Here is a 22,269-nt window from a genome sequence, read left to right as displayed (position 1 = left end):
TGATGTTTGAGGATAAGATTTTAAATTTTTATGTGTATACGTGGAGGTCAGATGAATGTTTAACACCAAAATTATATTTCAATTAAAAATAAAAAAGGTAATAATTTTCGTACCAAAAAAAAGCGCAAATAAAAAAAAAAGGTAAAAAGCTTGTAATTGTTTTTCACATACCATATTTAGGTGCATTATTGCCAGGTGGTGTTATACTTTGTGTCGGTGTACTCGATTGACTTGATATACCACCCCCGTTGGTAACAGTAACACCACCAGTGCTTGTCACAACCCCGGCCCCGGTGCTAGTAACAGGTGTGTTTGATGATAATACAACACCGTTTGAATTATTTGTTGTACTATTATTTGGTGTTATTAATGTGTTACCATTTGTTGTGGCATTACCATTCATTGCAGACGGTTGCATGGTCGCAGGTTTTACTGTAACAAGAAATCAGACACCAAATCAGTTAGTTTTTACCAATTTTTTTTTGTTTATTAGTAGTTGAGGCACCCGAGGAAATATCTTAGCCGATTGAGGTTAGTTGGATTTACCCAGGTTTTTTTAAAATTGGATACCCCTTCACGATTTGAGCGTAGGTTGCATAAACGCTCAGGAAATATACAACTAAACGGTACTAAATGTATTCGCACCGTGCGTGAGTTTTATTGGAGGCGTTTCCATGGTAACGATACATTACTTTAATTATAGAATTGTATGGATGCATATATAATTGTATGGATTGCATTTATGACTTACATTGAAAATTTAATATTATTGTCTCACAAATTTAAATAAATAATTATGATAATTTACATTTGAAAAATAATATTTGTGCAATTTGATTTCTTATTTTCACAATTTTTAATGCAAGTTTAATTAATTAGAAACCATAGAAATTGTAAGAAGTATCGAAAAAATCAATTCCTCGAAATTCTAATCCTCGTTTTCAAATTTCGGCCTCGCAATTCTAATTCAGAAGGTAAAAATACATAGTAAGACTTGGGTGAATGTCGAAACCTCAATGGGCTTCCGGAATATCCCGGGCATCTGGACTATAAACCAACAATAAATTTGTATTGTTTTTTTAGATTTAGGTTTTGGAAATAATTGAGAAATATAAGATGATCGAGATTTGAAAGAAATCTCATTTTCTAATATTTATTAATACCCAATCAGTTCCATCGCCTTTTTTTGAGAAACAATACGTTAAACCAATTAATATTAAAATTTAAGTGGAATCCTGTATACATAAAACAAGCACCATTAACCTATCGTGCATATTTTTAACATATCTACTTAAATGGAGGCCATTCATAAACTACGTTGCCTTATTTTGGTCACATTTTTAACCACTCCTTCCAAAGTTCGTAGTTTTTTTATAAATTAAATAAAAAAAAATGATTAGGCATGCATTAATAATTTCATTACTTTTATAATATAACCTTTTATTATTAATAGAAATTACAATAATGAGATGGTGTAATGGCTAGGGTGTCCGCTTCTCATGCGGAAGCCGTCAGTTCGAAAATCATCCACGTAATAAGGATTTTATTTTATTCTGTTTTGTTACCCGAAGATTACATTCTCTTTATCTTAGCGAGACTAAAAAATAGGAAATTAATTGCAGTTTAAAAAAACTAAAAAAGCTTCAATGAGCCAAAAAATAGATAATATAATTTTAATTGTAATGAAAAATTCAAAGCATGTGATGCTCTCTGCATTTCAGCTTGATATCTCTTTTCGTTGGAGTTATCGTGTTTACAACACTGACACCAAAATTTTGTTCGTAACATCAAAATTTTAAACATTACAAACTTGAAACTAAAGTTAGTATACCTTGATATATATTTCATATATATACAGGGTATAAAAACGAAATTTCTTTCGGTTTGACAATTTTAATGATACAAATCTAGTATTGAAAAATTACATACAATACAATTCAATTAGAACATTTGTCAATTGTATAAATTTTCTTTTGATCAAAAAACTCATTTAATACGCTATCCCTGCATGTATATTGCCAATCAATTTTTTTAAATCGAATATTTGACTTTTTTGACGTAGCCACAGTTTCATAACTTGTTTTTTTCGATAAAAAAAAGCACAATGAAATCACTATAATGTTTTTTTCAAAAGCTTAGAAAATAATATATGCGAATGTGTCGAAAACAGTTCAATTTAAAAGAAAAAATTCTTACTATGAGAACTTTTGATTTAACTAACATATAGATAATATATGCGAATTTTTCGATCGATCGAGTGAAGAATGTTTTTTCAAGCCTCAAAAAGAGGTTGGGGGGACCATGGGTCAAAAAAATTATCTTAATCTCTTGTTAACTCCTTCGTGGCTACAGAATCCTTTCTAGTGTCTGGAGTTGGTTGTACTAAAACTTATTTTTTATATTAACCACTACATAGTATAAAACAAAGTCGCTTTTTCTGTCCCTATGTCCCTTTGTACGCTTAAATCTTTGAAACTACGCAACGGATTTTGATGCGGTTTTTTAATAGATAGAGTGATTCAAGAGGAAGGTTTTTATGTATAATACATCCATATTATAGTAGAGTAAGGGGTTGAAATAGGGGTTGAAAGGGATATGCTTCAAAAACTAAAAAAGTTGTGCATCGATTAAGCTCAAATATTGACACGATATACAACCAGCTTCAAAGATCTATTGTTTTTATCTACTTTTAACCTTCGGAGGGTAGAAAGGTGTAGCGAGAAAGTGGGAAGGAATTATCGAATATTTACAAATACATATACCTAAGTGTGGTATCAAATAAAAGAGCATGACGTGTACATTACAAAACTGTTATCCCACGCAAGGAAATGTGGAGGGAGGGGTGCAAGTGGGGATGTTGCCCAGCAAAGCGGGTAGTTCACAGCTAGTTTATTATAAACGAATTGAGTAACCTTAATTAATAATTTAGAATCAAACTGTAAAACCGCATAAAATTTTAAAGCTAAGTAGTTAGCATTCATTAGCAATTACAGCGGAACGTTTCATATTATTAAAAAAAATTTTATTCTATTTGCTGGAATTGAAACGGAAGCATTTAAATGGGATCTGTGTATTTATTTATTAATTTATAAATAAAAGCTAATTAATGATATAAAAACAATTAATGTTGAAAAATGCAATGAGTTTATTTACAGGCTAGCAAGCAAATAATTAAAAACAAAATCATTGTATATAAGTACAAGCAGGAAAAACAGCAAGTTTCAGGAAAATAGTTTATACCCTGTAATATATATCAAGGTATACTAAATTTAGTCCCAAGTTTGTAACGCTTTAAAATATTGATGCTATGAACAACGTTTTGGTATTCGCACCTTGCGTGAGTTTTATTGGAGGCATTTCATAGTAACGATACACTTCTTTAATTGTAGAATTGTATGGATGCATATATAATTGTATGGATTGCATTTATGACTTATATTGAAAATTTAATATTATTGTCTGACAAATTTAAATAAATAATTATGATAATTTACATTTGAAAAATAATATTTGTGCAATTTGATTTCTTATTTTCGCTATTTTAAATCCATTAAGTTTAATTAATTAGTGTTTTTCAATAATTTTAATTTGGCATTTTCTATAACATTTTTATGTAATGAAGTGAAAATCCAAAAACTCTGGAAATCTCCTTTTTGTGTTTCAGTTTCATGAAGTTAACTCAAAGTTTGAGGAAATTCTTTACATTAACATGTAAAGAATTGCAAATTAGTCATAAAAACCTCCTTTATCGCCAAAATTTTTCACTGGAAGCGCTGGCATCGATTTTATTGTCCCTACCATGATTACTCACACAACGAATAGGTGTTTATAAAATCACCTAAGTGGTTCATTTCCGGTTGCCTGTCTGTCCGCTTGTGGACATGATAGCTCAAAAACTAAAAGAGATATCAAGCTGAAACTTTTAATAGCGTGATTTGGACATAAAAGTGAGTATAAGTTCGCAAATAAGCAACTTAACAACACAAAACAAATTTTGGTTTTTCACGCTTTTACGATCTTTTTAGAACATTTTATTATATATACGTCATACAAATTGCCTAGTTGATAAGTTGTCTAGTCAAGTGACGGCCGGAATACTTTAATAAGGAAAATAAAAAAATAAAAATGGTGTTTACCGACTTTAAGGACGTACGATTAGATGTTAAAATAATTTTTAAAATTATATTTTCAATTATGATATAACTTGACGAAATTAGACCAAAAGTAAGAATAAAATTTTCGAAGGTTGAAAATTTCGATTTAATTTTTCTCCCATATTTCGAAAATTATACCAGGTATCAAAATACAAAAATTTTATTTGTTAACGTGTAAATATAAATATGTATTTTTGAATCATAATAAGACGTTAGCATGTAAATAAACATGCCGTTAAAAATTATCATAAAAATTTAATAAAAAAATTTTAATTGATATTGTAACGTTAAATGTGAGAACAAAAAAATAAATTTTTTATAGTTTTATGAAATAATTTTTTGTTTTTGTATAATTCGTTTGCAATTTTAATGAAATCAATTTCCGCAACAGGTTATTCGACATTAATTATAATCGTTAAAAATAATTTTATAATTTAGGCGCATGTAAAAAAATTTTTTTGAAATATATTATCCAATTTTTTTAATATAGAAATATCCAATTGAAAAAGAAGGTATTAACAGATTAGGAGATAATCTGAAAAACCAACAATTAAAGGCATGGATCAGCTACGAGGGAAGACGAATCGCCAAAAGCCTGTTGGGTGAAGGAAACTTGCTCGGTAACAGAGCCGAGGAGATCTTGTAACTAAACAGAGCTGATATTAGAGTCATCGTAGAGTTACTCACAGGGCATGATAACCTGAACAAGTTCCAACATCAGATTGGAAAAAGACAATCTCCCGCGTGTGACAGATGCGGAGAAAATTCAGAAGAAACATCGATCCACTTTCTCTGTTACTGCCCGGCGCTCATACAGCAGCGAAGGAAATGGTTTGGTCCGGCCATAGTCGAACCAGGAGAAATTAGGAAACTCAGCGCTAGGCAAATCCTGGGTTTTAGTACATCAGTTGGTTATAATAGCCACTGAAAAGTATAGCGGGGATAGAGTACAAGGGTCTATTTGGCTAGGTGCTCTGAACCATTGCTTCGAGGCGCGATGCTCGAGCATGGCCCGCTAACTTTCACACCATACCATACCATACCATCCAATTGAAAAGGATAAGCTGTATGATTTATCATTTTTTCAGCAAACTTTGAACGAGAAAATAATAATAAAAAGCCCGGTGACCTAGGAAATTTTAGTAATTTTTTGAAACTTTATTAATCAAAAAAATATATATTTATAAAGTTTTATTGAAATCCCTTTATTCAATCCTTGCATATCTCCTTAAAAAATAAAATGAATTAAATCAATGTAATGAATCATCTGCTACTACGCAAAGCCTCTATTTGGATTAATCATGACAGAAAAGCATGAATGAAAATATAAAATAAAATACGGTTTCAAAATTGATTCAATTATTTTTTAACGGTGAAAATGTGAAAATAATACAAAAAAAAAATACATTTCAATTGTTTTGTATCAAATTTTAATGAAAATATCCTTCAATTCAGAGAAACCAACATGAATGAGAGAAAAAACATTCCTTGAATATTTATTGATGAAATCGTAACAAACAGCAAAAAATTTAATTATACGTGTATACAGGATGATCCAGGGAAAAAAATGAAAGTACACTAAGTAGAGTAAATAACACTGGTCAACAAAAAGTTGTTTTTTTTTTATGTCGGTATAGTTTTTGGGATACTAAATTCAGCTACAGAGTTTCTCTAATGCATAAGGTTTTCGAAATATTTTTATCTAAACAAGGGAAAAATCCGTTTTTTGGTTGTATTCGAAATTCCGTAACACCATTCTTTTCTCACGTAGAAATTGAAACAGTTCCTTTCCCTCTCCTCTTCCTTTAAAATACTTATTGAGTCCTAAACTTAGAGCCTAAATGGCCGAGCGGTTTAAGGCGGTTGTCTTCGACTGTTTGTCCATTTAGACCTAGGTTGCGACCTAGGTCTAACCGATTAGGGGAATACCAATAGGGCATTCTACTATATTTGAAAAAGTACTTCAATATGTTGATTTTGCTTATAAAAAGCCACCAAAAATTTATTTCGGAAAAATACACACGCATTCTTACTAAAAATTTAAATTAAATTTTAAACCTTTTTGAAACTTTCAAAAACGCATCCAATTTGATGACTTAATATCGGAATCATTATACGAAATAACACAGATAAGTTTGACAGATATATTCATAGACAACTAATTATAATAAATATAAATTTTTTATTATGGATATATTATACCCAGCTGTCTACACTGAACTAATTGATGGTCTATGGTTCATACCGATATGACATCACATCAGGGCTTGCCCGCGTTTTATGTCACGTGATAGACAGTTTAAAATTACGATTTTTAATTTTAATATTATAAAAGAAATATTTAAGGACGTATGAGCATGACAACAATGTTTGATTTAAGGGCTCAAAATTTGTTTATAGGTAGTCTTTTACTCAAAGAATATGTGGTTAAAATTTCAGCTTAGGTATCCGTGCAAATTTTTAAGAAAAAAGTCATTAAAAATCGATATAAAATACATTGGCTCTTATGGAGGAATCTCAAAAAACGACATATGTTGGAAGTTTTTGATAATTTTTATTTGGAATGAATGAAAACAAATTTTAAAAAAAACTTTTTAATTTTAATAGAAAGTAAACATATTAGCAATGAATTAGAAAAGAAAAAAACTAAGTGTCACCGTCCATATAAGGGATGTAAGAGCAGGGTAGATTAAGGGTTGAAATTATTTTTATCTTATTTTCAACTTTGATGATGAATTTTGTTATAACTTCATGAATGTAGACGAAAAATAAGAATAAAATTTTTCAATATGTGTCTTGGTTTTCGAAATATCGAAAGCTAAATAATTAAACAAAATTTTCAATTTTCGATATTTTGAAAATTAAGCCAGATATCGAAAAATTTTATTCTTACTTTTCGTCTTATATCGTCAAGTAATAAAATAAATTTATCATCAAAATTGAAAATATCTATTTTTAAATTTGTGCCCCCACTACCATGCTCATACATCCTTAAGTATATTTTTACATAAACTTTTTTCAAATTTCATCATTTATTTTTCACTACCGAAAGTACCCTATTGTTAATGAAAAATAGTGTGACTTGTATGTTGTGACATTCTGTATATTAGGGGTATAACGTAAATATTTTCATAAACGATACTCCATATAATAATACACACATCGAAACACGTATTCGGTCGAAATCACGCATATGTATGTATGTATACGGGGCTCTGAGTATAATACATAGTACACTGCTGATACAAATTGATAAACATTGCAAATAACACAAGAGTTTATTATTTATAACACGCGATTAAATACGAATTCGGACACTAACTTAATATCGACGATTTAATATTCGAATTTACGATTTTCAATTTTGATTATAAAACTAGTGCGGTCGTCACATATTCATTGAATTTAAATCTAAGTTATGAATAAAAATAATATTTGTATCACGTAAATGTTTTTTAATACTTAAAAAATATCGTAGAAGATAAAGTTTATACGTCAATTTGACTAGTTTTTAACGTTTAAACGTCAAAAATCAAAGTATTTTATGCTTTCTTTTTTTCTAGTTGCTCAAATAGCCGAATTAACCAACTAATTTTGAGCCTCAATGGCCTTCAGGTTTAGTTTTGCTTTACTATAATACGGATGTCTATTTGAAAAATCCCGAAACAAAGGCTCAAATCGTTATCAATACGTACAAAATTGAAGTTAATATCCGTTTATGAAAGCGGAAAGACACGCGATGAAGTCTGTGTCGAATTCAATGTGCCAAAATCTACTCTTTGTAGAATAATTCAGAATGAAGATAAAATTCAATGACAATGTTCTGCAGGACAAGGAAAACTAAAACGTGTACGTTTATCAGAATATCCTGAACTTGAACAGTTTTGGCTAACATAGGTCTAGCCACTTCGTAACAAAAACGTTCCGGTAAGTGGACCGATGATTAAAGAAAAGGCACCAAATTTCGCGCGAAGACTCGGTATTCATAATATTTGTAGCAGCAATGATATTGACAATATGTTATAACTAAAATAACCTGTATTCTGACTTCTTTAATGGAACCCTCTGTAAATGAGACAGATATTTCTTTATACCTGGATATTTGAGACACAGGGTAAGTCGAATACCTCTATAAGTGAAAAAAAACCTCGCACAAATTAGATGTAATTTGCATTTCGATCAAACTTGTTCAAATTTTGGGAAATGATAGTTTAAGTCATTCTAAAGAAAAGTTTCCATAGTCACAAGTCATGAAAATGACAGGATTTCATGTTATAGCTAAATTAAAGTTGGAAAATGTACTTATTTGTATAATATATGTCTATGTGTGTATAGGCAAATACATATACAGATACGTATAACTAGATGCATACGTATGTTTTTTAATGTAAGCGTGTCGTTTTTTAATTGTTGTTTCTTTTGAAGAATATGTTATGAAATTCAAAGAAGAAGCAGTGTTAAATATTCAGTGGATCAATAATATGACGTGTTAAGATCAATTTTTTCAGCTACATATATACGTAATACAAGATTTTTGACAGTTAAAATAGATTTTTTTTATACAAATGAGTACATTTTCCAACTTTCATTAAGCGATAACTTGAAATCCTGTCATTTTTATGACTTGTGTCCATGGGAACTTTTATTCAGAATGGCTTAAACTATCATTTCCCAAAATTTGAAAAGTTTGACCGAAATGCAGATTACATCTAATTTGTGAGAGGTCTTTTGCAGGTCTCTTGATGTCTCACTTAACCAGGTTCCACTGTATTACATATTGTCTAATGTGCCTTTTATGTTTTCTTTTTAAAAAAAATAAAAAATTCATGAATACTTCCTATTGACATTTTTTCCTGATAACAAAGTCGAATCAAAAAGTTTATTATTAAATTTCTAATAAAATAATAAAGTAAAATAACAAATACACACATTCTTATTCGTCGAATATATAAAAAGGAGAAAATGAGGTTTGCAGTTATTGTGTATAGACTATAACTATAGAAGTATAGACGACGACATTCTGTCTCTGTAACAGAAACAGTGGTTCTTAACCGGAAGTGTGAGATTGTTCTAGATATTTTTATATATAGTATTTTTTTTTTATATTAAAACTATATTTATATAAAAAAATAAGTGTAGAAACAACTTGGCGATTTTTTTATTGATTTTATGTATTTCCTTGGTCGAAAATTACGATCAAAATATTTAATTACCAGACTCTTTAATGGATTCAGATTAAATTTGGACTGTGATTGCAAAATTTATTATTGATTTGATTTCCTCTTTTTTTGTAAAAAGTAAAAATCGGTTATAACGACGAATTAATTATTACCAGGACCGTCTTTTAAATTTTTGAAAGCCCTGGGCACATAAGGATTACGAGACTCATTTTTATACCCTGTATATATGAAATATATATCGAGGTATACTAAGTTTAGACCTAAGTTTGAAAAGCTTGAAAATATTGATGTTACGAACAAATTTTTGGTAAAGATGTTCATAAAATTACCTAATTAGCCAATTTCCGGTTGTCTGTCCGTCTGTCTGTCCGTAAGCACGATAACTCAAAAACGAAAAGTGGTCAGGACGTAAAAAGTGAGGCTGAGTTCGTAAATGAGCAACATAGGTCAATTGGGTCTTGGGTCCGTAGAACCCATCTTGTAAACCGTTAGAGATAGAACAAAAGTTTAAATGTAAAAAACGTCCCTTGTAAAAAATAAACAGCTTTTGTTTCGGCTTAAACCAATAATTAATTAGTTCAATTTCATTTTTGACACAAAATATTTACAAATATTTTTTATGTAATAATAAATTTTCGAAGAAGTTTAATATATGTTTAGAAATTTGATTGGTGAACGTACCCCAAAGACATTGCTTTAAATATTCATAAACGGTGATTATCAATGTCATAGTTCAAAGTTATAACCTTCAAAACAAGGACATATACAATTATTTAACTGCATATTTTATCGGATATGGAAATAAAGCGAAATAGTTATAATATAAAAAAAAATATTACTTCTTCCAGGTTCTAGAAAAAATATAGGGTGTTACAGTTTCGAGGTTATTTTTGTGCCGACATTTTGGTGTTTTGCACTACGATGTCATGTAAGTGACAAGTGAAAACATACATATTCTTTCGATAAACGTGTGTGAATGAAAGGTGTTCCATTATGAATTTAATAATTAATATTTTTATTTTAAAAAATATTTTCAAAATTAATTTCGACACATTTCCACTTTAACTAAATGGCCTCTCCGTTAGGGACCCCAGGTAGATTTACTCATGATAACCAGCCACTCATATTTACATCACTTGATAACTCTTGTACCAAATATGGGGAATTAATTTTTAATTTTAAATGGCGAAAAATCACAAACTATGATATTTTATGTGTCATGTCCGTCAAATTTTGAAAAACTATTAGGTTAAGTTTATTTTTATACTTTCAAATTACCGGGTAGTTAAATATTCAACTCAAAATGTTTTCCATCTGTCAATTGTGATCAATGATTGTAAAATATTTTGTCCCATATATGAGACAAAAGTTGTCATGAAGTTAAAAATAACATCAAAAATTGAACACCCTATATACAAGTATGAGACTGACTGTAACTCGAAGGATGAAAGAGTGCTACAAGCGAAATTAAAGTGCCGTAAGTATGTAAAATTTTTAGTTAAGAAATTGCGACTAATAAAACATTATTAATAAAATTAATTAATAAAATGAATAAATTATATCCTGGTTAAATTAATTAATTATTTATCCGTCTTGCTAACATAAAATTTAATTTAAAATAAACAAAATTTATCAATGAAAATTCGAACATGAAATTACTTGTATCTGTATAAATTATTCAATTTTTGCTTACAGATTGAGAATAATGTACAAGTATATGAAAGTTTTGAGACTTACGTTTCAAATTTTGAGAGTAGATTCTGTTAGAACTTGGGAAAATTAGACAAAAATTAAGAGTAAAATCTTTCGAATTTTACCATAGTTATCCAAAAACATTTATGTTAAGAGTTTCTCGATATTAATCAAATTAAAATGTTTATAATCAAAACATTTTAGAGAAAACAAGTGAAAAAAAAACGATTGATTGAGTTAATTGTTGAAATACCATGTATAGACAGTGTTGATTACTCTATCACATTACACATATACCTATACATGTCACACATACCAAACTGATAATCCCATATTAATACATACTAAAAATTTGCATCTAATGTGTGCCCTCGTGAGTAAACAGTAATGTTTACAAGAAAATCTTTCAAACAAAAGTTCTTTATTTTTTTATAAGAAACATTTTTTACATTTAAACTTTTGTTCTATCTCTAAAGGTTTACAAGACCCAATTGACCTATGTTGCTCATTTACGAACTCGACCTCACTTTTTACGTCTTGAGTGCGCTGTAAAAATTTCAGCTTGATAGCTTTTTTCGTTTTTGAATTATCGTAACAGACGGACGGACAACCGAAAACGGACTAATTAGATGATTCTATGAACACTTATACCAAAATATTTTCATAGTATCAATATTTTTAAGCGTTACAAACTGGGGACTAAACTCAATATAATATGTATATTTCATATATACATGGTATAATAAAATTTACTTCAATTTTATTTAATATATTTTTCGGCACTATAACTAAACTTGATAGGTGCCGCTTGTGGCACTCTACACATTTTCATAAAATAATTCGTAAAATTTTTAAAATGAGTTGAAATTTACGGTACTTTGATAAAATTCCTCAATTATCAGTATTTACTTTTTTTATATCATAAATTAATCGTTGAGGTTAATTAGGTGTTAAAAGTGCCTTGACACGATTTTTTGGTGGGGATATATTGATATTATAGAACTGTTTAGTTTTAGTAAATATTTGTAGATAGTTACTATATCTCAATACCGCATCGTTAATAGAAGTAGAACATTAAGGTAGTTTTCTCCTCCAGTTTTCGAGTAAAAATTTCCTAAAATTTGAAAAATCGGGATTTTTAGTTTTTCCTCCCCCGAAATGAAAAAATAAGATTTTTAATATGTATAAATTTATTTGTAAAGCTTACTCTTAACAACGTGCGCGAAAATTTTTGGCCTAATTGCATTGTTAGAGCTTTATTGCTAATTGTTAAATAAGCGTGCGAAAAACCACCCTTCAATAAAGATTTTCTGTTCTATACATGCCAGAAAAATGGGATTTTCACTAATCGACTTGAATTAAAGTGAAATTAACAGAAAGGTTCGAAAAATTTCATTTTTCACAACACCCCCGGAAAATTGTAAAAACGGTTTTTGCGATTTAACGCTTGTTGACTATTTTCTGACGGCAAAAATTTTACGCTAATAATCCTCAAACCATAAACGATTTGAAACGAAATATCATTGATGCCCATAGAGATAAGTGTGGCAAATTTGTCGAATATGTGCCGTTATCCAAAATTTTAGTTTATTATTATGTTATTTGTAATTAAGGGTGTACAAGCGCCAGGACAGTTTTTGATAAAAGGGTTAATTCTTTTTATATAAAGTTGGATTAAGTCTAAATCAAAATTTTTAAATTTTAGGTGGAGTTGCCCTATTATTTAAATAAATATGTGACTTAAAAGTAGGCATATTTAATAACATTGATTTTATGGGAAAACGGTAGATGGATGACATGTTTTCATAGATTTCTTCAAAACTAGTCAATGGAAAAAAAAAAAAAAAAAAACCATTTAAATTCAAGTTAAAACCTTTATAAATTATTGAAAACAAAAAAAAACCGTTGTGTCCGACTAATTAAGGATGTATTAGTATGGCAGTGGGAACACTAATTTAGAAAAACATTTTTTTTTTCAATTTTGATGGTGAATTATGTTATAACTTGCTTATATAAGACGAAAAGTAAGAATATAATTTTTTAGATATCTGGAATAATTTTCAAAATATCGAAATTTGGTTTAATTATTTAGCTTTCGATATTTCTAAAACCAAGGCGTATATCGAAAAATTATATTCCTAGTTTTTCATCTACATTCGTGAAGTTATAACAAAATTCATCATCAAAGTTGAAAATAAGGTACAAATAATTTCAGATACAACTCTAAACTTGCCTTGGCGCTCGTACTACCTTAAAAATTCATTGATAGAATATTTCGTCATTTTTGTTAACGGGGACGTAACAAAAAAATAACGAAAATGGAAGATCCTTTGTTTTCAAATTCATAAAATAATTCAAAATAACGAATATTTCAAATGAATACAAATTTTTTAACCACAAAAAAAAATTACAACATTTAAATACGATTTTCGAATACGTGTACCATGCAAATAAAAAATTTCTTTTGTTTGTTCCGAGAAATCGAATAGAAACAAGTGAAAACAAACAATTAACTGAGTTAATTGTTGAAATACCATGCATAGCCAGTGTAGATTACTCTGTATCACATTACACATATAAATATTCATGCCACACATACATAATTGATATTTCCATATTAATACATACTATACAATTTACGCATAATTTGCGCCCTCACGGGTAAACAGTGATGTTTACGAAAAAATGTTTCAAACAAAAGTTGTTTATTTTTTGATAAGGAACATTTTTTTATATCTTAACTTTTGTTCTATCTCTAACGGTTTACAAGATGGGTCCGTAGGACCCAAGTCCCAATTGACCTATGTTGCTCATTTACGAACTCGACCTCACTTTTTATGTCCTGAGCACGCTGTAAGAATTTCAGCTTAATATCATTTTTCGTTTTTAACCGACTCCAAACAAAAACGGAGGTGGTTATCAATTCGACTGTATTTTTTGTTTTTTTTTCTTTTATGTTTGTTACCTCAGAACTTTTGACTGGGTGAACCGATTTTGATGATTATTTATCTGTTTGAAAGCTGATGCTTCCCGTTTGGTCCCATTTCATTTGTGTACAGTTCTGACAACGGTATCCATGAGAAAACCACAAAAGTCTTAAATTTGCATTAAGTATGCACGATAAGAGGACGAATAACTCAATATCACTTCGATGATTCTTTTTTTAGTGACAAGTTAGTGAGTGTACTTCAGATTCACTAAAAATCACAAAATAAAAAAAAATTTTAACAAAAAGAAAACCGACTTCAAAAGGAAAACTTTTCCAAAATATATAAAATTGCACTTAAGAGTAAAAAAATTACAATAATTTTAACTACATTATATTATCGTTATTTTTTTACTTTTTAGTGCATTTTAATATATTTTGGAAAAGTTTCCCTTTTGAAGTCGGTTTTCTTTTTCTTAAAAGTTTTTTTTATTGAGTTATCGTGTTCACAGATTGACGGACAACCGGAAACGAACTAAGTAGGTGATTATATGAACACCTATACCAAAATTTTGTGCGTAGCATCAATATTTTTAAGCGTTACAAACTTGGGACTAAACTTAGTATACTTTGCATATTACATATATACATGGTATAAAAAGAACCATACGGTCGATGCAGTCATGAGCTAAATAGTAAACTGAATCTATTAACTGCGACAGTTGATGAAAAACAAAATATGTATTATAATAAAAGGGAAGGGAATTGTGCTTTCGTTTCATAAAATGTTCACTCATGCATGCTATTTTCTCATAACTTAACGATTTCAAGATATTTTTTTTTTTAACCGTATACCACAGGGTTGTATTCAGAGGGTAAAAACGTTACTTGTATCAATAACCTAATTTTTATACCATGTACACATAAAATATATCAAGGTATATTAAGTTTAGTCTCAAGTTTGTAACGCTTAAAAATATTGATGCTACGAACAAAAGAGTTTTTATGGACGTACTTATGTATAAAACACAGAAGGAATGCGTACTGTGTATTATGGTTATGTGTTACTGTGTGTGACTGGTATTGTATGTATATGTATAATTTCAAGTGATGGTTCGGATCAGTTGTGTTCATTCATGTATACACATATACAATCCCTCTTTGTTTTAAACATAAGAACGTCCGTAATAACTCTTCTTAGTTCATATAATATAACGATATGGTTTGCAAATTGTATATGAAATATACCTATCAAGGTATATTAAGGTTAATCCCAAGTTTGTAAAACTTAAAAATAGCGATGTAGCGAGCTAAATTTTTGTATAGGTGTTCATAAAATCACCTGTCCGTGAACACGATAACTCAAAAACGAAAAGAGATATCAAGCTGAAATTTTTATAGCGTGCTCAGGGCGTAAAAAATTAATTTGAGTTCGTAAATGAGCAACATAGGTCAAGATCTTGGGTCTGTAGGATCCATCTTGTAAACCGTTATAGATAGAACAATAGTTTAAATGTAAAACTATTCCTTAAATAAAAAAATAAACAAGTTTTGTCGACAACAAGTTTGAAACATTATTTCGTAAATATCACTATTTATCCGTGAGGGCGCTAATTAGCTTAGAAACATTATATAGTATGTATACAGAATGTTCGATTTAGATCTAGGCATATAAATTACACGAGTATGACAGAGTACATGCGTTTAGCATCTAAGTAAGAGGTATTATAGGTGTTATATGAAATTGTAAAAGTGACTTGTATCGTGACTTATCTGTTGTATAGTTCATCTATTCAACTAAGAAACTCCCACTCTCCAAGCGTCTTACAACTATCTAAACGCATATCGAAACTTCAACACATCTATATAATACCTCACACTTAGATGCATTGCTTAACGCATGTATTCTGTCATACTCGTGATATTTATATGCCTATATGAAATTTTTCGAAAGTATTTTTTAGAAGAGTCCTGATTAGGGGAGCGATGGGCATGTATTAACAAAATTCAAACTTCTATCAATATCTAGAGTTCTCAACTTAATGTTAAAATCCAAAATGCCCTTTGAATTTCTCGGTTTAGCATAACGAAGCACTTTTTTAACAAAAATCAGTGGTTAATACATACCCCGTGTTGGGGGCAAATAATAACAATAAAGGGGTTAAAATTAGCATTTGATTTGTTGTTTTAAATAAAAAATAAAGCTTTGTTAATCTTTAAAATCATAAATTTATACCAGATAAATTGATATAAATATCGGGTAATCCATTTTCAATCAGTGGTATTACGGATGAATCCAGGTTTAATGGCGGTAAACCTGCATTTATTTAACTCGTTGAACAGATATCAGGCTTAATAAGCGGATCATTTTGTTTGATTCTCTTTATAACAGAGGCCACCCACATCATTATTTGTTAATCTTTATTTATTTAATTACAAACATATTTACAATTACATTTTGATGTGGGTGGAGTCGGTTACTTTGTTCTTATCCAAGCGACGATAATGTTATCAATTCTGCACTCCCATTAATTATATAAATTGTTCACACTGCCGCTGCCTGGATTCGAACCCGTAACCTAGGTCTAAATGGACAAACAGTCAAAGGAAAACGCCTGAGACCGCTCGGCCATTTAGGCTCTACTACTAGTTAATAACTTTGCATTAATGAATTAAAGCTCAAATCAAAAGAAGACGAAGTAAAAATTCCGATTCCGTTTTTGTCTTAGTAGTTAGAGGACTGTTAATGCAAAATCCCGTTAAAACTAGCCCCCGCTATAAAAATTTCAAATTTTGAGTTATCGTGTTGACGGACAGATAGACAGACAACCGGAAATGGACTAATTACGTGATTTTATGAATACCTATACCAAAATTTTGTTCGTGTCATCAATATTTATAAATATTAAAACCTCAGAAAATCGCACAAAATGGAATGTAGAAAATTTGGTTTTCGAAATTCGACAAACAAAAAATTTCACTTTAACTTTTTTTTTAAATATTTTTATTATTTTTCGAAAATGTTTAGTTTTTGTAAACTAAAAAAAATTGTAATTTTTCCAATTTTCTCCACGTATCGAAAAGTTTAAAAAAAGTGTAGTAGCTCGATTAATAAGCGGTTGAACTACGATCTTAAATTTTGCGTATTCTTTTCGCAAAAACTAAAGGTTTTAGAAAAATTTTACAAGTCACCTTTTTTGTTTGAAATAAACCATATAATCTGTGAAAATTTTTGTTTATCGAAAAAATTAAATATTCTATATTCCTCGGAAATTTTCGGATAACTTTTTTTCGCAAGTTTCCACATACAATATTCTGAATCAGAAGGTCAAAATATATAGAACCGTTTGAGATTATAAAAATTCGAAAATACGTTAAAATTTAAAAGTTTGAATAGCCTTAAAAGTACAAAATAATTTTAATAGTAACGTAAAATTTTATGTTAAGAGAGAAACATGTTAAATGTATATAAATGAAATCATTTTCTTCGTAAATTGCAAAAGATTGCAGATAAAATGTTTGATATTTTTCAATTATACGTGTACAAGGTGTTCGAGAAAAAACGATACCAAAATTTTATCAAATAGAATTCATAAAATATGAAAATCAAAATTAATAATATTTCAAAATCGATTAATTAACATCTGTACCATAAATTTTTATCTACAATTGATGTTTTTAATCGGTACAACCAGAACTGACCAAATTTCTACAAGAAACTAAGAAATTACTATAAAATGGTACGACAAAAAAAAAACCTTCGCTAAGCATCAAATTCTAAAAATTTAGGCCTTAGTATCTCCAAAAAAAATAAGCCCAAAATCTAACCTCAAATTTACATCAAAACAAAAATGATATACCTAGAATCCATTTCTCCATAAAATACTTGGGTCCAAAAAGTCAAAATTACTTCTTTTTACTTTAAACTTAGTGTTTAGACAAAATTTACACAAAATTAGAATTAGAATTAGAACAACTAACTTAGTTAATTATTTAAATACTTGGTATATACTAAAATCAAAGGTGCTATTTACAAACCAACAAAAAATTATTGGAATTTCTCTTTTGCGATAGATTCGGACAAACTTATGCACCGATTTTCATTTTTTACAATTTTTCACGAACTTCTGGTTTTTAAGAATCAGATTACAGTTTTATCTAAAAGTCGGGCACAGATTGAGTTGCGTTTTTTTGCGCTGGAATTGCAGCAAAATTTATTGAGTTTATAGAAAAATGTTTGAAACAAACGTTGTTTTTAAAAAAACGTCCTAAAAATTTGAGATTTATCTCTTACGGTTTAAAAAATAGCTTTATCTCGGAAAAAAACCATATGAACCGATTTTTGCTATTAAAATTTCAGCCTGTTTTGTTTTTCAGTTATTAACCAACAAACGTTTAGTCAGGCAGATGGAAAGCCAAACTTTTTTCTACGGGAAAAAATAAATTTTTTGAAATTTTCGAATTAAATAAAATTAAAACACGAGTAAAGCCCTAGATATACAAAATAAATTATATAACTAATTGGGACATCCTGTAAGAAAACAAGAAAATATCTATTACAGCATAGAAGCAACAAAAAAAAAAAAAAAAACTAAGACTCCACAAGTGCTTTCGCATCCGATATATATAGGGAGAACATGTTGCGTCTAAATATCTCATGGAACAAAGAATCTCCTTGATTTCTCGAAAACTGTTACGTCAAAACTGCGACAATTCGCGTACTGTAATAAGTAATATAAATATACACATGCGCACAAAATACAACACCAACAAAAAATTTTACCCAATGTTTTGAAAAAAAAAAAAATACAACAAACCAGAAAAGAAACGAAAATCGAAAAAAAAATTCGAACTAGAATTTCTGGATAACACAAAAAAAAAATTTATTGTTTATATGAAATATTTATATATATATATATAATACAATTAGAAAGTTCGATCAACAAGTAAGTATAACCATTCGACTTAAAATATATAAATAAATTGGCGCTACAAAATTTATTTACCAAGAACGGAATTAACAATTGCTATATGTTGAGCCGGTTGTAAGATCCCTTTCGTAGGTTGCTGCATTAAATAACTGTTCATCGCTCACCCCGTGAATTTCGAACAATATATTGTCTCAAAGAAATTTTACAAAAAAAAAATAATTTTTTTTTTCAGGTCACAAAATTTTTCGTGTGAAAATTTCACTTGTTTTACCAGGTACTAAATCAAAATTTTTTTATTTAAAACAAACAAATCAAAACAAAAAAAATTTTCGAGCTATTGTGACCTATATTAGATAAATAGCGCGTTTCATTATCTAAAATATCGGTCACTGTGTCATTCAAAAAAAAAAAAAAATTGAAAGAAAATTTCGAAGCACTTGATGAAGAGTACTTTGAAATTTTCTTTTAAAAAATAAATAAATAAAAAATTTAAGTGTTTCACCTTTGTAAAAATTTACTAAAATTAAATTTTCGATTTTTTTTTTTTAATAATAAATTTATTTAACACTACCACTAATTTAAAATACACTAAATTAATTAATTTAATATTTTTTACTCACACTACATTATTTATTAATTTTATTATTTTGAAATAAAAAATAATTCTAAAATTTTTATTTTAATCCATCTTGTAAAGTGTATTAAAAAAATTTCCTTCGCTTTAGGTTGCAAGAACGCGACCAAACTAGCGATGTTACTGCATTGGATATATAAACTTGCTTCTATATACCGTGTATATATATGTATATACTAAAATGGCTACCAAATGATCTATATAACCATAAGAACATACTTCGTTTACAAACATCTGCGACAAAACGATTTACATTTCACTTAAATCCACGGAAATCAACATAAAACCACCTTAATTCAATTCAATTTCAATCAAACTATATTTAAAATAAGTTATATCAAAGTTTTAACAAGTTTATCAAAGAGAATTACAGCAACTTAAGTGATTTTTAAAAATACCTGTTACATTATGTTAAATATATAAATGACGCATGTAAACAAATTGAAAGCAGGAAACGAGTAGCCAATCAAAATTCAGCATTATACTTTATTGCTATAGTCTGTGTATCCGTATTTTTGTATCCGGCAGTAAAAATTTATATACAAATAGTATGGATTGGATAAAAATGGGTAAAATTAAGCTTTAATCGTTTCAACGTATCTTGAAATATTTGTAAATTTAAACAATATTGTAGCGGGGTCGAAGAATTGAGTAGGTTGTTTTTTTGTAAATAAAAAAATTGGGGATATGTTTTGGTAAAAATTTATAAACTGAGGAAGTGCATTTTTCCAGATACAAAATGGTGAATTCAACATGGCTGATTTTTAAGGGAAAATTGAATTACTACTAAATTATCTATTTGGGGTTTTTGAAGATCGGGAATTTAGTATTCTGTATTGATAAATAAGAAAATTTTAAATGGTCTGGATTTAAGATTTAATTTTTTCTTAATTCATTTCCACCATTTTGAATTTTCCAATTTTCACATCATAATCATGATCAGCAACGTTAAAAACTACTAAATACGAATTTTATTTCACTTCCGGTGTTTATTTTCGATAAAAGTGGCTTTTCTTTTTAAAAATATAACTATATTGAACGCGCCATTTTGAATTTTTCACAATTTTTACTTCTAATTCGTGATTAACGACCTATTCGTAGATATTTTAATTCTCTTCTTGTGGAAAATTTCAATTTTGCTAAAACTCCACCATCGTGAATTTTCCAATTTTCACTTCAGAGTACGTATCAACGAGATCTAGTAAAATTTTTCGAAAATTATGTTGAAATGTAACCGAAAATCTACCCCCTTCGAGTTCAAATTGAAAATCCAATGAAATAACAACTCGTATAAATAGAGTAAAATAGAGTTTTTCTCATTACTTCAGTAAAATCGATTAAAATAACCCGCAATTCGGATGGATTTGAATATTTTTGTAGATGTACTGTGTTTTCAATGGCAGATAACAAATAAATAAAATGTGTTAACTAATCTATCTATCCAGAATATTTCATAAGTAAATTAAATATACTATTCTTTCATATGAATTAATGTATTTTCAAACGTAAACATAATATGTAACCTAAAAATATAGTTTGAAATTTTACTCTTGGCGCTTGCGCAATAGCAAGTGAAGGTTTAGAAAGTAAATTGAATACAACTTTTCTGCAGGAAAAATAATTACATAATGAAGTTGAATTTCTGTATTACTCGAAAATTATGATCTTTAAACCTGTGGAAATGGTTGCTCGGAAGATTAAGAGCTTTAATATATCCAGTTTCAGAAAAATTAAAATCGTTTTTTCCATAAAAAAAAGGAAAGTGGACAAAAAAAGCACCAAAGTTTTTCCTAATTTGCCCCCTCACGGGTAAACAGTGATGTTTACGAAAAAATGTTTCAAAGTTGTTTATTTTTTTATAAGAAATATTTCCTACTTTTGTTCTATTTCTAACGGTTTACAATTGATATCTCTTTTCGTTTTTGAGTTATCGTGTCCACAGACGGACAGACAACCGGTAATGGACTAATTGGGTGATTTTATTAATATATACCAAAATTTTTTCCGTAGCATCAATATTTTTAAGCGTTACAAACTTAGGACTAAACTTAGTATACCTTGATATATATATAGCATGTAAAAATAGGATGTAAAACAAAGTTGATTTTTCTAAGTAATAATGCGGAAATACATTTTTCACTACATGCACAGACTATATCACTTACTTTATAAGTTACCATGTTTTAAAAATGTATCAAAAAATTCATGCTAAGATTTATCTTACAGCATGTACCAAAATATTATGATTAAAGTAAAAATTTCATATGATATTTAATAACGTTTTCCTTTCGATCTAACCTTTAAATTTTTCTAACTCAAATTTTCTTTTTCATCTATTTAAAAAAACGTCTATTGATTAAGTTGTATATATTATGACATGTATTTTTTTTTTTTTGAATCATATTAAAAATGACCCATTAAATACTACAGTTTTTAATTATTACGGTAATATGTTTAACTGATCGCAGAGGGTAAAAAATTGTGTGCTATAAATATACAGTCGAAATCGTTTATAGCGACATCACTGATAACGACCAGTGAGTTATAACGGATAATTACTTAAGATTCGTGAAGAATCCAAATACAGTCAAACCCCGTTATAACGACGAACCAGTTATCCCTGTACAGAGTGTTTTAAAATTGTCTGCAGAACTTTCGCTTCCTGAATAAGTTGAGAAAAAATGTTAATGAAAATGTTCTTTGCCTAATTTGGATCTGAGGGCTTATGTACGAATCTCACCTACCCCCCTCC

At 28.8% G+C, this 22,269-nt stretch overlaps 1 protein-coding gene across 4 annotated transcripts in view; it reads right to left on the bottom strand.

The window, feature by feature from the left end:
• Positions 1–19,633, bottom strand: part of LOC123302513 (RNA-binding protein Musashi homolog 2-like) — a 44,906-nt gene extending 25,273 nt beyond the window's left edge. The window contains exons 1-2 of one of the 4 annotated variants that reach the window (XM_044885470.1): positions 19,504–19,633; positions 172–432 (exon numbers count right to left, since the gene is read on the bottom strand). In XM_044885470.1, coding sequence (XP_044741405.1) covers positions 172–418 — 247 coding nt within the window. In that variant the 5' untranslated portion in view covers positions 419–432; positions 19,504–19,633. Of the gene's footprint in view, positions 1–171; positions 433–17,812; positions 17,946–18,958; positions 19,073–19,385; positions 19,442–19,503 lie in introns of those variants that run through there. The other 3 variants (XM_044885469.1, XM_044885467.1, XM_044885468.1) reach the window with 3 other exon arrangements.
• Between the last annotated feature and the right edge of the window lie 2,636 nt (positions 19,634–22,269).

The sequence above is a fragment of the Chrysoperla carnea genome, chromosome X, assembly GCF_905475395.1.
Source record: "Chrysoperla carnea chromosome X, inChrCarn1.1, whole genome shotgun sequence".
NCBI classification, from domain to species: domain Eukaryota; kingdom Metazoa; phylum Arthropoda; class Insecta; order Neuroptera; family Chrysopidae; genus Chrysoperla; species Chrysoperla carnea.
The sequence above is the reverse complement of the archived record's forward strand: the minus strand, read 5'-3'. Positions and strand labels throughout refer to the sequence as shown.